The sequence below is a fragment of the Microcebus murinus genome, chromosome 5, assembly GCF_040939455.1.
Source record: "Microcebus murinus isolate Inina chromosome 5, M.murinus_Inina_mat1.0, whole genome shotgun sequence".
Classification (NCBI taxonomy): domain Eukaryota; kingdom Metazoa; phylum Chordata; class Mammalia; order Primates; family Cheirogaleidae; genus Microcebus; species Microcebus murinus.
The window spans coordinates 21,665,936-21,678,324 of NC_134108.1; the positions used below are offsets into that span (position 1 = coordinate 21,665,936).

The 12,389-nt window shown below is 36.9% G+C and overlaps 1 protein-coding gene across 4 annotated transcripts in view; it reads right to left on the reverse strand.

Annotated features, from left to right (window-relative positions):
- The window catches only part of ADGRG6 (adhesion G protein-coupled receptor G6), a 131,452-nt gene that overhangs the window by 24,773 nt on the left and 94,290 nt on the right, over positions 1 to 12,389 (reverse strand). For all 4 annotated transcript variants that reach the window (XM_020287235.2, XM_076002919.1, XM_076002920.1 and 1 more), the window contains 6 exons: positions 11,567 to 11,774; positions 9,908 to 10,079; positions 8,366 to 8,506; positions 6,016 to 6,135; positions 4,522 to 4,567; positions 2,988 to 3,094 (listed from right to left, as the gene is read on the reverse strand). In XM_020287235.2, coding sequence (XP_020142824.2) covers positions 2,988 to 3,094; positions 4,522 to 4,567; positions 6,016 to 6,135; positions 8,366 to 8,506; positions 9,908 to 10,079; positions 11,567 to 11,774 — 794 coding nt within the window. The remainder of the gene's footprint in view (positions 1 to 2,987; positions 3,095 to 4,521; positions 4,568 to 6,015; positions 6,136 to 8,365; positions 8,507 to 9,907; positions 10,080 to 11,566; positions 11,775 to 12,389) is intronic.

Sequence of the window (12,389 nt, forward strand, 5' to 3'; positions counted from 1 at the left end):
TCTTTGCACATGAATATAACTTGAAGAACAAAACTACCAAGTTCCCCAACAAAGGTCTTAAATTATGAAAAAAGTTTGTTTCATGATTTTTCCTTCTACATTGATTTTTACCAAAATGTCAATAAAATGTGTTACACACACAGCCCTTGAGTAAGTGGTGTGTGTGTGTGTGTGTGAAATGAAGAAATGTGAGTCAGTTCCAGGTGTGACTGACGCAGTAAGGAACAGACACAGCACTGCTGCGACATCAGGAAATGCTCAAAGTTATGGAATTCAACAGAAACAGGGGCTCAGAGTCAGAAAGGACTTCCCCTGTCTTCTTACCCCAGGAATTCCTCAAAATACTGGGAGGACGTGAGACATCCAGGACGCATGGGATGGGGTTTGAGCCAGCGCCACTTGACTCACAGATAGGCTACCACAATCAACATTTCAGTCACTCCAGAATTTCATTAGGCCAGAGAAATTAGTCACGGACTTGGGGGAATCTCCTAGTGATGTGTCACTACCTCTTGAAAAACCTATGGCTCCTATCTGGGTAAGACAGTCGACTTGCAAACTGCAATTAAATCCAGAATTTGAAATAAAAACTAAATGATCCTGTTTACTAATACATATTTACACACAATTCTCATGTTTTATACTTTTTAGAGAATTAAAATATGAAAATATTTATCCTTTTGAACTAGCCAATATGAAAATGTACTCATGTTAAAAATATAAAAATCAGTTTTACTACAAAGAAATGTAGCAGAGATGATTTTGTAGATTAGGAGATATAATTATAGGTATAGGATACATTTTTTTAAACTTCTCAAATGGTAAATGTGTCACGGGACAGTGTAGACTCTGGGAATATCTTATACAAGTGAATAAAGGGTTTGTAAATCAAGAAAACCTCTTAACAAAGTCTGGGTGATCTGGAAAAGTGCAAAGGATATACATACATCACCATAAAGGATAAATTCTGGAAAGTTTTTATACCAGCAGTTGATAATACTACAAAAGCAGCCAAGGTGGAAAACAGAATCTAAAAATGCATATCTCCACAAATGCATAAAATTAACTGTTTATCAGATGGCAACAGAAAAAGTAATATAATTACAAATTCATAATAAAATTTAAACAATGTTTGAAGGAACTAACCATTCAAAGTATTGGGCAGCCAACCGCTGGTTGTATATAAATCATCTCTGAACAGTAGCATTTTTTTTAAAGATAGGGTCTCACTCTATCACTCAGGCTGGAGTGCAGTGGTGTCATCATAGCTCACTGCAGTCTCAAACTCCTGGGCTCAAGCAATTTCCCTGCTTCAGCCTCCCAAGGAGCTGGGACTACAAGCACGCTCCACCAAGCCTGCTAAGTTTTCTATTTTTTGTAGAGATGGGGTCTCACTCTTGGTCAGGCTGGTCTTGAACTCCTGAGGTCCTCCCACCTCAGCCTCCCAAAGTGTTAGAATTACAGAAGTGAATCACTGCACCTGGCCTGAATTTTGTTACTATTATCTATTTAATATTCAGCTTACAACACACCCATCATGCTCGTTCACACCTGAAATATTTAAATGAATTACGTTAAAGCTTATTTACCTGAATGAGTAAACATATTAAATAAGTATTTTCTGAAAGAATGCCTGCTGTCACTTTTGGAGAAAAGAGAACATGGAAGGAAACTGAATTTTCCTTTTCAATTACTTAGGGAAAACATGCTATCGTTTAATTGTTCATTTTAATGCTCTAAGAGTGAAGAAAAATATTTATACTTAAGAAAGTTAAACAGTTATTTTCTATGACTTGTCAGCTTTTAAAATGATTTGTTCTTACCCGTCAGAGCATTTATGCACTTGACTGTCAGGAAAATTACAACGTGCAGCGCTGCCACACGACAATGGTCATTTACATAGATGCTGGAGCCAAATGCTACATCCCACGTCTCCCGGCTGCTTCCTCCCGGTCCCCGCAGGAGGAAGGGTGTAAGATTTAAAGGAGGTGATAAACACAACCTGATGTCTGTGATTCTAATTTGAAAAGCTTTATTGCCTCAGCTCACAGTACTCCCATCTCCCATTAAAAAACAAATGTGGTTTGGTCCCTTTGTGGGGACTAAACAGAAACAATGCCTACAGTACAATCCGGAGGGTGCCCTGGACCCCAGCAAGGTGTGTGCAAAGTCACACGTTTACCGGGTCAAAGGTAAAGATGTAAGTCTATGGATGAATTCAAACAAGTCATTGGATATGGGGTAGATCTTGAAAATTTGGTAGGATGAAAAAAACACACAGATGCGATCTAATTTTTATTTAAAACTGTTGGGCAGGCTGGCTAATGAGATAAATAAAACAGGGCCATGGGAAGGGAAGGAGGATGAAAAAAAGTAAAGAGTGATATGGAGGCCTAAGAGTGAGAGACTCATCACACCCACCATCTCTCCTGCAGGACTGAAGCCTCTACCCCAATCCTAGCCACCAGTCAGTCTGTCCCAACAAGCTGCCACCTCCAGGAGGGAGATCACCTGGCACAGTACCTGGTATGACGTGACATTCAAACACACTGAATGATAACATAAGGAAAAAATTTGACCTCACTTTTCCCAGTTCCCGTCCATGTAAATATCACCTGACATTTTCTTCTTTAACTTCCCCTCCATTCCCACCCCTCTGTCTCCCTGTCTGTCTCCTTGACTGTTTCTCTCTTAACCCAAGGGTTTCACAGGGATTTTCTTGTTTCTAGCATTATTTATATTATCATGGTTAATGCTATAAGAAGGGGGGAAAAAGGGGGGTAGAGTTCTTTTCTATAATGACTTTCACATATTTCTAATATATGATCTCTGCTAATTAGATTCTTCATTAAAAATCAAGATTCCAATGAAAAGGATCAGGAAACAATTCAAGAAACACATAAGCTAAAAAGATGGACTCATAAAAAGGAAGTGTGCTTTCCAAAATTATATCAGGTCCAGACGAGCTTAGAACCCCCCCCCCTTACCATCAGAACTCCAAAGTGTGTGAAGTGGTTACACAGGCAGACCGTCTCGTTTGGGTCTGGACCTCTGTGTGTGACACATCCTGACGTGTTCCACGCTCCAACACTTGCTGTTGAAGGAATCAACAAACAGTGTGAGAATCACAGCAGGTCAGTGTCTTATCAATAATGGGTGAGGCCTTTAGGGAAATCGGCCTCAGTCTCTTCTACCCTACAGAGTTTATCTGTAAAACAGACACTACTATTAAGGATTCCTGGAATCACTGCGTGTTAGCGCTGGCTGGGCAGGTAGAGATTATTTGGTCAGTGGTTTCAAACTGTGTACCACTGAGGGCCTCGGGAGTTCCAAAAACATTTGATTCAAGTTTAATTTTTTTAACATATCTTAAAATAAATTTCTATGAAAAGAATACTCCTTTTCAAATAGGTTACATGCTAATGAACTCTCTGGAGACCAACACATTTTTTTGGACAGTCAGTCTACATTTTTGTGAAGACATAACAAAGAAGGCCTGCTTTCTTAGAATGTGCTATTATGTACATGGCAGTCATGGATGCTGACAGCTTATTTATAAATGGCTTGGACACATCTTTCATGGTATAAAATGGAGTAAGAGCAATTCATATAGTGCTGAAGTTTTTGATCTATTTGTTTGAATAACATTTTAAGATACAAGGTGATATTTTTACTATGTATATGAATAAATCAGGATCTTTTCAAAACTATGCAACTCAAAACCAAATAATTAATTTAAAAAAAAGCTGTCCAACTGTGATGAGGACTATCAGAAAGAGAAGGTTTAGCCACTTTTAGGCTATATTTTTTATCAGGGGAGCAAGCCTGCATTGACACCGGAATGAATTTGGCCACAATCATCCCAATGAGGGACTCTGAGGGCAGGTGACCCCAGGGGACAGGTAATGGGGGTTTTATTCCTAGTCCTTCCCCTCAGAGAGATTTCCACATTTTATGCCTAATTATTTGTTTATCCCTTAATTTTGCCTTCCTCTCTTTACTGTTGAATATTATTTTGGAGGCTGTTAATTTATTTCAAGGGATACCTGTTCATTATAACCATTCCTATATTTACATTCCCTTAGTCTACTTGTTCATCCCCTTATAATTTGAGGTCTGGAATCTGGACCTCAAATTATATGCCTTGTGTCTATCAAATAATCTCCTCAGATGTCTCCTAGAAGAATGAGATTAAATGTATGCTTATGTTCATGTAAAAGTGGCAATAAAAATGCATACTGTATTTTACAAATAACTGAAATCAAAGAGGTTGTTCCAATATTAATAAAAAAGAAAACAGGGTCAAGTCTGCCTATTTCTTCTTGCAATGACTAAAAAGTTACAGAAATTGGAACCGGCATCCCAAGCTACCTAAACTAACTTTTGCAGCTCAGTTGCCATTTTACACTTACATTGTGACTCACTCTGGTTTAGGGTGGAATGAAAGGAAACGGGGGTGTCTAACAATGTTTAAAATTCAGTTGTTATCTATATTAAGACAACCAATATTTTAAAACTTACTGTTTTTGTTCATATCCCAGAAGGCACAGATGGGCTGATGCACTTCCTATATTAACATAAGAATAAACATGTGAAAGTGTGTTTAAAATGCCATGATTTAAATATGGCAAAAGAGTTAAAATGCCAAGGGTTTCACAAAGAAATAGATAGGCATGAGCTATGCCAATATAACCTGAAAATGTCAGGCAATGTAGAATCTAGGGGGATCTCTCTCAAAGAGACAAGTGAAAATCACCTATAACTTCATGAGGAATCATATTATCACTGATCTGTAGGTTACCATATATGTCCACATCATTAAATACTGACTCCACTACCATTCTTGGCACAGCTCTTTACATTACAATTCCACATCACCTTCAAAATTCTTCTTTATATGGGTGTTTACATTAAAAAGTCAAAAACAGAGACTCAAAGAGATATTTGTAGATCCATGCTCACAGCAGCATTATTCACGATAGTTAAAACCCAAGTGTCTATTGATGGGTGAATGGAAAAACAAAATCTGGTATATATGTACACTGGAATATTATCCAGACTTTAAAAAGGAAGGAAATTCTGACAAGCTACAACATGGATGAATCTTAAAGACATTATGTTAAGTGAAATAAAGACAGTCACAAAAGGAGAAATACTGTATGTTTCCACTAACATAAGATACTCAGAGTAGTCAAATTAATAGTCATGGAAAGTAGAATGGTGGTTACTATGGGCTGGGGAAAGGGAGAATAGGGAATTAGTATTTAATGGGAACAGAGTTTCAGCTAGGAAAGATGGAAACAGTTCTGGAGGTGAATGGTGGTGATGGCTGCACAACAAGAATAGAACTGTACAGATGATTAAAATGTTAAATTTTATATTTTGTATGTTTCACCATGACAAAAAAGATCCTCCTTTATAGATGAAGGGGCTGAAACAAATGAAACCAAAGTGTAGCACAAAGAGGTCTCAGGTGGTTGGTGACAAAGGAGGCTAGCTATTAGATGACTTAATTTCCAGTCCTCACTCCCTGCCTTCCTACAGAATGAATGGAGAATCATGACAAGGACCTGCAACAAAGATGACAAAAACCTCTTCCTAGGCCCTCTGGGACAATAAGAACCCCCAAATAATTTTATCAAATAAACAGATGAGAGCAATGGTAATGAAGCAACAAGAAAAGCAGTATTTGCCAAGATTTTAAACAAGCTAACCTCTCAAAAAATAAGTCGACCTTCCATGTTTCCTTAGGCTTGCTGTATTTGAAGTAATGTATGTTGTTTCTTAAACACAGTAAGTAGCCCTGTTCCTTCTGAATATTAAGTCCCAGATAAGACATATTCCCCCAGCTATTGCCCTTTACTGTGCCTTCAGCACACAGCCTGAGCAGCTGTTCTCCATCTCTGCCCCCTCCCAAAAAGGGCCAGTTACTTTTTATCATGGAGGGAAAAAAGGCCTGACCATTCTCTGAAATAATCTGCCTCTGTTGAATTGTTACAGGGAGCATCTTCTTACCTGAGTTCCTGTATGTTTGATTTTAATTTGAACAGGAATTGTCAGATCCTGGATGGTAATGTTTCCAATACTGCACGCCATCACATAACTCACTAAGGTTTTTCTTTGGGGTCCTACATCCTTTTAAAGAAAAACAAAATCGCGTGTGTTACAAGGACACACTTTTGTTTTCCTTTGGTGCTCCAAAGTAAGCAAACGGTCAGCATTTTTTACACTTAAGATCTTCAATTCTAGAACATCCTGTTTATAACATCCAATTGCTGGCTTTCCTGAAGGAGCTTTGCTATTTCCCTTATTATAATAAATACATCGAGGGGACGTTACGAGCCAATATTGTAAGGCGATGTTCATAAAACTCCATTCTTGATTGCGGTGACTGATGTCAGCCACTTAACATCTGAAACAATGCAAGCTAATAAATAATATAAACTCATAAAAAGCTGTGAAACAATTAGATCATTTCCCTACTCTAGAAAATAGATGAAGTTGTTTTCCTTTACAGAAGTATGAAGGAAGTATGGTGTGGAAAATAAAAAGCAATCCATCTTTCACATCCATGCCAATAGGCTGACGTGTTTACCAACTTGCACCTAAATGTAATTCTCCTGTAATTAAAGTCCCATGCAGAACTTCTAACTTCTTCTATGACTGGATACTTGCCAGGTATCTGCAGATTCTACTTCAGCGATAAGGCTGTCAGGAAATGGAATCTGTGCCACACAATGATTTGGACCAATGGGCTTTCTCTCCAGCAAGATTCACCTCTATTTTTTTTCTTCCCCTTGTGTTTCTTGTCAAACCTCCTGAATTTCTCTCTACATCTCAGCTTATGAATCAGTTGTTTTGGAAAAATTGCAGGATTTCTTGACTTCCAAACAAAACTCAGCATCCAAATATAGTTTTTTTTTTTCTTTTTTTATTTCAGCATATTATAAGGGTACAAATGTTAAGGTTACGTATATTGCTCTTGTAACTCCTCCCCCCTCAAGTCAGAGCTTCAAGTGTGATTTTATGTGGTGGTCACTATCAGTAAAGTCATCTATTAGTTGGTGATACCCAGGCTTTTATCAAAAAGTACTCATCTTACCCACCATGTTAGGGGACTACCATAGAAGCCTTAATGTTTTTTCACTTTGCTATAAATTTACTTTAAAAACCAAATGCACATGTTTCCTACTATCAACTTTGATTGGGAGATACCTAAGGAGGAGGAGAAAATGATGTAGAAAAAAACTAAAAATAAAATAATGACAGATCCTTACAACTCTTGAGAGTTGTCTCAAACTCTTCCCACAGGGCTAAACCTGGCCTCTGAACTAGACCTCCTTTCTGTACCATTCACCTTTTGGGACACCTATTGGGACATCTTTTTTTATATTGTTTTTAAAGGTGACATTGTTGTAAGCGTTGAATTACAGTAATTTTAACAAATGCAGTTGTATGTGGTCATAGCTGTAAAATCTAATAAATTATGTGTTTTTATATAAAATATATAAATTATAAAATTTTTATATAGCTTGTTCCAAAATCATTTGTTAATAACATTTTTAAATTTTGGAATTAATTACTGTCAATGATTCCATGGTATTCTTTTTCCTTACCTACAACCCACTTCCATTCCTCTACACATGACATATATATAGGGCAGATCTATTAAAAACAATTCTACTTGGCCTGAGACTTGCTATTTTCTTTTATATAGGTCACATTGTTTGCTATACATTAGTATCTTGAACTTAATAGATAACTTTTATTTTTTAAATAGGGCTCCGCAAAACTGCTCTAGATTGGGTTGTATTTACAAAGGCAACCAGAGGTTACCAGTGTTTGCTGGCAATGGACCTTCTAGTATCTAGAAATGATGCCAATAAAAATGATAATATGTGCTCAGCACAATGCCACCCAACTCTGCGGATGTGTGAAAGCCAAAGGTCGCTTGAAATACTAATGGGAAAACTGATTAAAGCCAAGAATGCTGTTCATTATGTAAACAGAGCTTCCTGCTAAATTAAAAAAAAAATCCTTTCCTTTGCTGTACAATTTCTTTAAAGGTCTAAATGACTAGAGAACATAAAATATTTAACAAAAAGAATAACAAATAGTAACTTCTTCACTAATTCAGTTTCAAATTGTATCATGCAAATCCTAGCCTAATATTTGATTTATTTTAAAAACTGGAATATTCTATTAAGCATATTATTATGTGAAATAAAATATCTGTATTAAAATTTTTCATTTCTAAGAATACAAATTTTTCTAAACCCCTGATACATATCAAAAGAATCGCAAGTTTAACCTTTGAGCAAAGAAACTTCATTTGCAATTGAAAAATAATTCAGTGAATGCTTACCTGGAAAAGTCCAGTTCTGTTGAAAAAAATAAACTGTGCTCTTCTAACTAATACAGAATCTTCCTGACTTAAATTCTCAAGTAAGTTTGGAGGCAAAATTACAGAAGCCAGTGGATCCATTTGTCTGTTCCCAAAATCCATCTATCACACATAGAGAGATATACTAGTCAATTAATCACAACTACATGGTAATGATAACTTAATCCACATGCTAAGTTAAGAGAAAAATTTCCAAGTATCAAGTTAGCTGGGACTGGGGCTTCCCTTGATCTCTACAGCAGTCATTGCAACTGCTGGATAAATCTATTACAAAGCCATAGATCTCATTTGGGTTTTTCATGTGTAGAAAAGGAGAAAATGTGTTGGTTTTAACTAAGGCAAACTGAGAAATTTATAAATCAGTCAACATTTCCAGATATAAAAATTACATTTACTATTATCAGATTTTGAGGTTTTCTCAAAACAGTGAAAAATAATAACTACCAGAGAAAAAGAAAAGAGACTGAAATTAATTTGCTGATTGCAAAGACTGAGTTATCTCTGCAAACAGGCAACAACTGAAGTTTTACGAATACTCCTGGATCAATTTTCCTGAAACCGTAGCTCAGGCCAAAGAGAGCTTTCTTGAAAATGCTCTTGTAATGAGACTGGGGTTGATCAAGTTTCCACTTAAAATATGAAACAGAATTACCCAAAAGAGCTCTTAGTCTACAGGAGAAAAAAGGTCTTCTCTATCTTCTGATTGCAGACTTTTTATATTTTCAGTTTGGTCTATCTCTACAGCTAAAGAAGTATTGTGCTCCACATACTCTGCCAGGTCAAGGACAATGCCCCATTCATTTTGTTTGCCCTGGTGGCTAAAGTTGACACCCAGTAGAAACTTGAAAATTATTGGCTGAAGCATCACTTGAACCTGTCAAAGGGACTCTCTATTAAACTTGCCCCAGCTTACTTTTCTAGCCTTGCTGCCACCTGCAATTCCCAGACTTCTACATCATTCCTTCTCCAAGTGTGATCCTCAAACCAGCAGCCTTAGCAACACATGGGGACTTGCTAAAAGCTCAAATTTGGGGCACCTACCCAGGACTGATTAAATTAGAAACTCTGGGGTTAAGGTCCAGCAATTGATCTTAACAGGTCCTCCAAGGAGATTCTAATGCTCGTTTTGAGAATCACTAGCAAAGAGAATGCTCCCTGCTTCTTTTTACCTTCGTGCCCTTAATAAAGTTATTTCTTGTAATTGAACCGACCCTCACCCTTACCCGCAAGACGGTGGCCCTTACTCATGCTTTAATACCTAGCTGTGATATCACCTCTTGTAGAAGCTTAGCTGACCACCTCTGCCATCCAGATTATGAAAATGTACCTCCTGTGTGCTTTCACAAGACCTTGTGGCTACTGCTATAGTTAAACTTAACCGATGTTCAGACTTGATTGGCACTTCATGGACCAACATCTCTTTAAGCAGCTACTGCTAAGTGATTGGCAAGTTTATATACTTTAGCCAATTAAATAAAATTAAAGAAAATACTGGTTCATTACCTGGTAATATGATTCATTATTGCTTGGAAGGCCAATGCTAAAATTTGAAATTGCATTTGTTCCTGGGGACAGGGATGATACTCCAAGAGCCAAATTCCGAGTTGTAATATTCACTTGTGGTGTGCTACTCAGGTCTATCTTGAAGGCCAATTCATCGATTGTTTTTAAAGCTCTAAAGAAATGACAACAATATCCTGTTAAGTAATACAATGTTTTAGGTACTAAACATACATGCTTTGCTGCATGGCGAAATACAAACCAAATAAAATTGTATTTAAATTTTCTGATTTTTTTTTTTTTTTTTGAGACAGAGTCTCACTTTGTTGCCCAGGCTAGAGTGAGTGCCGTGGCGTCAGCCTAGCTCACAGCAACTTCAAACTCCTGGGCTCAAGCAATCCTCCTGCCTCAGCCTCCCAAGTAGCTGGGACTACAGGCATGCACCACCATGCCCGGTTAATTTTTTTGATATATATAATTAGTTGGCCAATTAATTTCTTTCTATTTTTTTATAGTAGAGACAGAGTCTCGCTCAGGCTGGTTTTGAACTCCTGACCTTGAGCAATCCACCCGCCTCGGCCTCCCAGAGTGCTAGGATTACAGGCGTGAGCCACCGCGCCCGGCCCTAAATTTTCTGATCTTAACATAAATATTCACAAAATTACCCCCCCCAAACACAATAATATATGGATGGGTCCTCAAGAGAAATACCTGCCTTGAGGAAAATCAACAACTAAATTATTCTGAACAAATACTGTTTTTCTGGCCTGCTGTGGTGGTTCACACCTATGCTCCCAGCACTTGGGAGACTGAGGGAGGATGACTTAAGACCAGGAGTTCAAAACCAGCCTGGGAAATATAGCAAGACCCCATTTCTACAAAACACTAAAATAAAAATAATTAGCTAAGCATGGTGGCATGTTTCTATAGTCCCTGCTACTCTGGAGGCTAAGGCAGGAGGATCGCTTGAGCCCAGAAGTTGGAGGTTGCAGTGAGCTGTGATTGTGCCACAGCACTCTGGCCTGGGTGACAGAGCAAGACCCTGCACTGCCTCTAAAAAATAAAAAATGAAAAAAAAATATTGTTTTTCTTTCATCTGAGTCTCTTTTCCTTCACAAAATGCCCTCCCTATTTTATAACTTAGTGAGAATCAAAGGAAATAATGGAGTGCTTTGTGAACTGCAAAACACTGTAAAAATGTTTACAATTATTATTTTATAGAAAAAGTGAGAGAATACATCTTAAGAAATAAAAATTTTTCATCAAAGAAATGTGGTTAAAGGGAAGGAATAAACAAAAAGTTAAACACCTTCATATTAATACACTAAATGAAGTAACTGTATGCACATTGAATTGTATAACCTTGGTTAACTAAACTTTTAGAATTTTTCAAATAAAAAATGAAATACTGATTATGCTTTTCTGGGACTATTTATATATCTTGCCAGATGACAACTAAAATTATTTTGCAAATTTCATTTCTCAAAAAATAAAAATAGAGAAATTTTAAATTCATGTTGTAAATGACCTCGGGAATGCATGTTATAGAGATTTGAATTATAAAGTCTGGGCACAAAGTATTCAGATACATGAGAAATTATATATAATAATATATTTATCCAATAAATATGAATATTACTCTCAAGAAAAAGAAATACTTACTCAGATGAAGACTCAAGCAAGTCACTGTCTGAACTGCTTAAGATATTAGAAAATATATTCATTAGAGTTGAGCCAAGTGTTATATCAATGTTTTCTTCACTATTCACAATCCTTTTGACCTGTTCCACAATGCTGGTGATATTGGCTGAGGTTAAGTTCTGCCCATCAGCAGTCATATTTAAAATCTGATTGGCATCATTTGCTTCGTCTAAAAAAAAAAAAAAGTAGAAAACATAACGTATAAAGTTTTACCTATGTATTTTGTGCATTTCTAAGAATCCATAGTATGGTGTGATATTCCACTTTATAGTTGAAGCAGGAAAGTGGGGTTCCTGTGTGTATTCCCTTTTCATTATCTTCATATTTCATTTTTTTTTATTTCAAAACATCAAGGGGGTACAAATGTTTATGGTTACATGGATCACTTTTGTAATGTTTGAGTCACAGCTATAAGTGTGTCCATCACCCAAATGGTGTTCACTGTACCTGTTAGGTAGATTTTCACCCATCCTCTCCTCCCAGGTCCCCCCTGCTTGATTTCCACTGAGTTTTACTTCCTTCTGTGCACATGTGTGCCTCTTGGTTAGTTCCAATGTAATAGCAAGTATGTGTGGTATTTGTTTTTCTATTCTTTAGGTACTTCACTTAAGATAATGGTCTCCAGTTCCATCCAAATTGTTGCAAAAGGCATTAATTCAGAGAGTACTCCATTTCTTTATACACAGAGACTAACTTCTCTCTTTAGTAAGATACAAATAACTTGGAGGGACCAATGATCACCTATTATTCTAAGAGAAATGTCCCTAGAATCACTGAATATGTA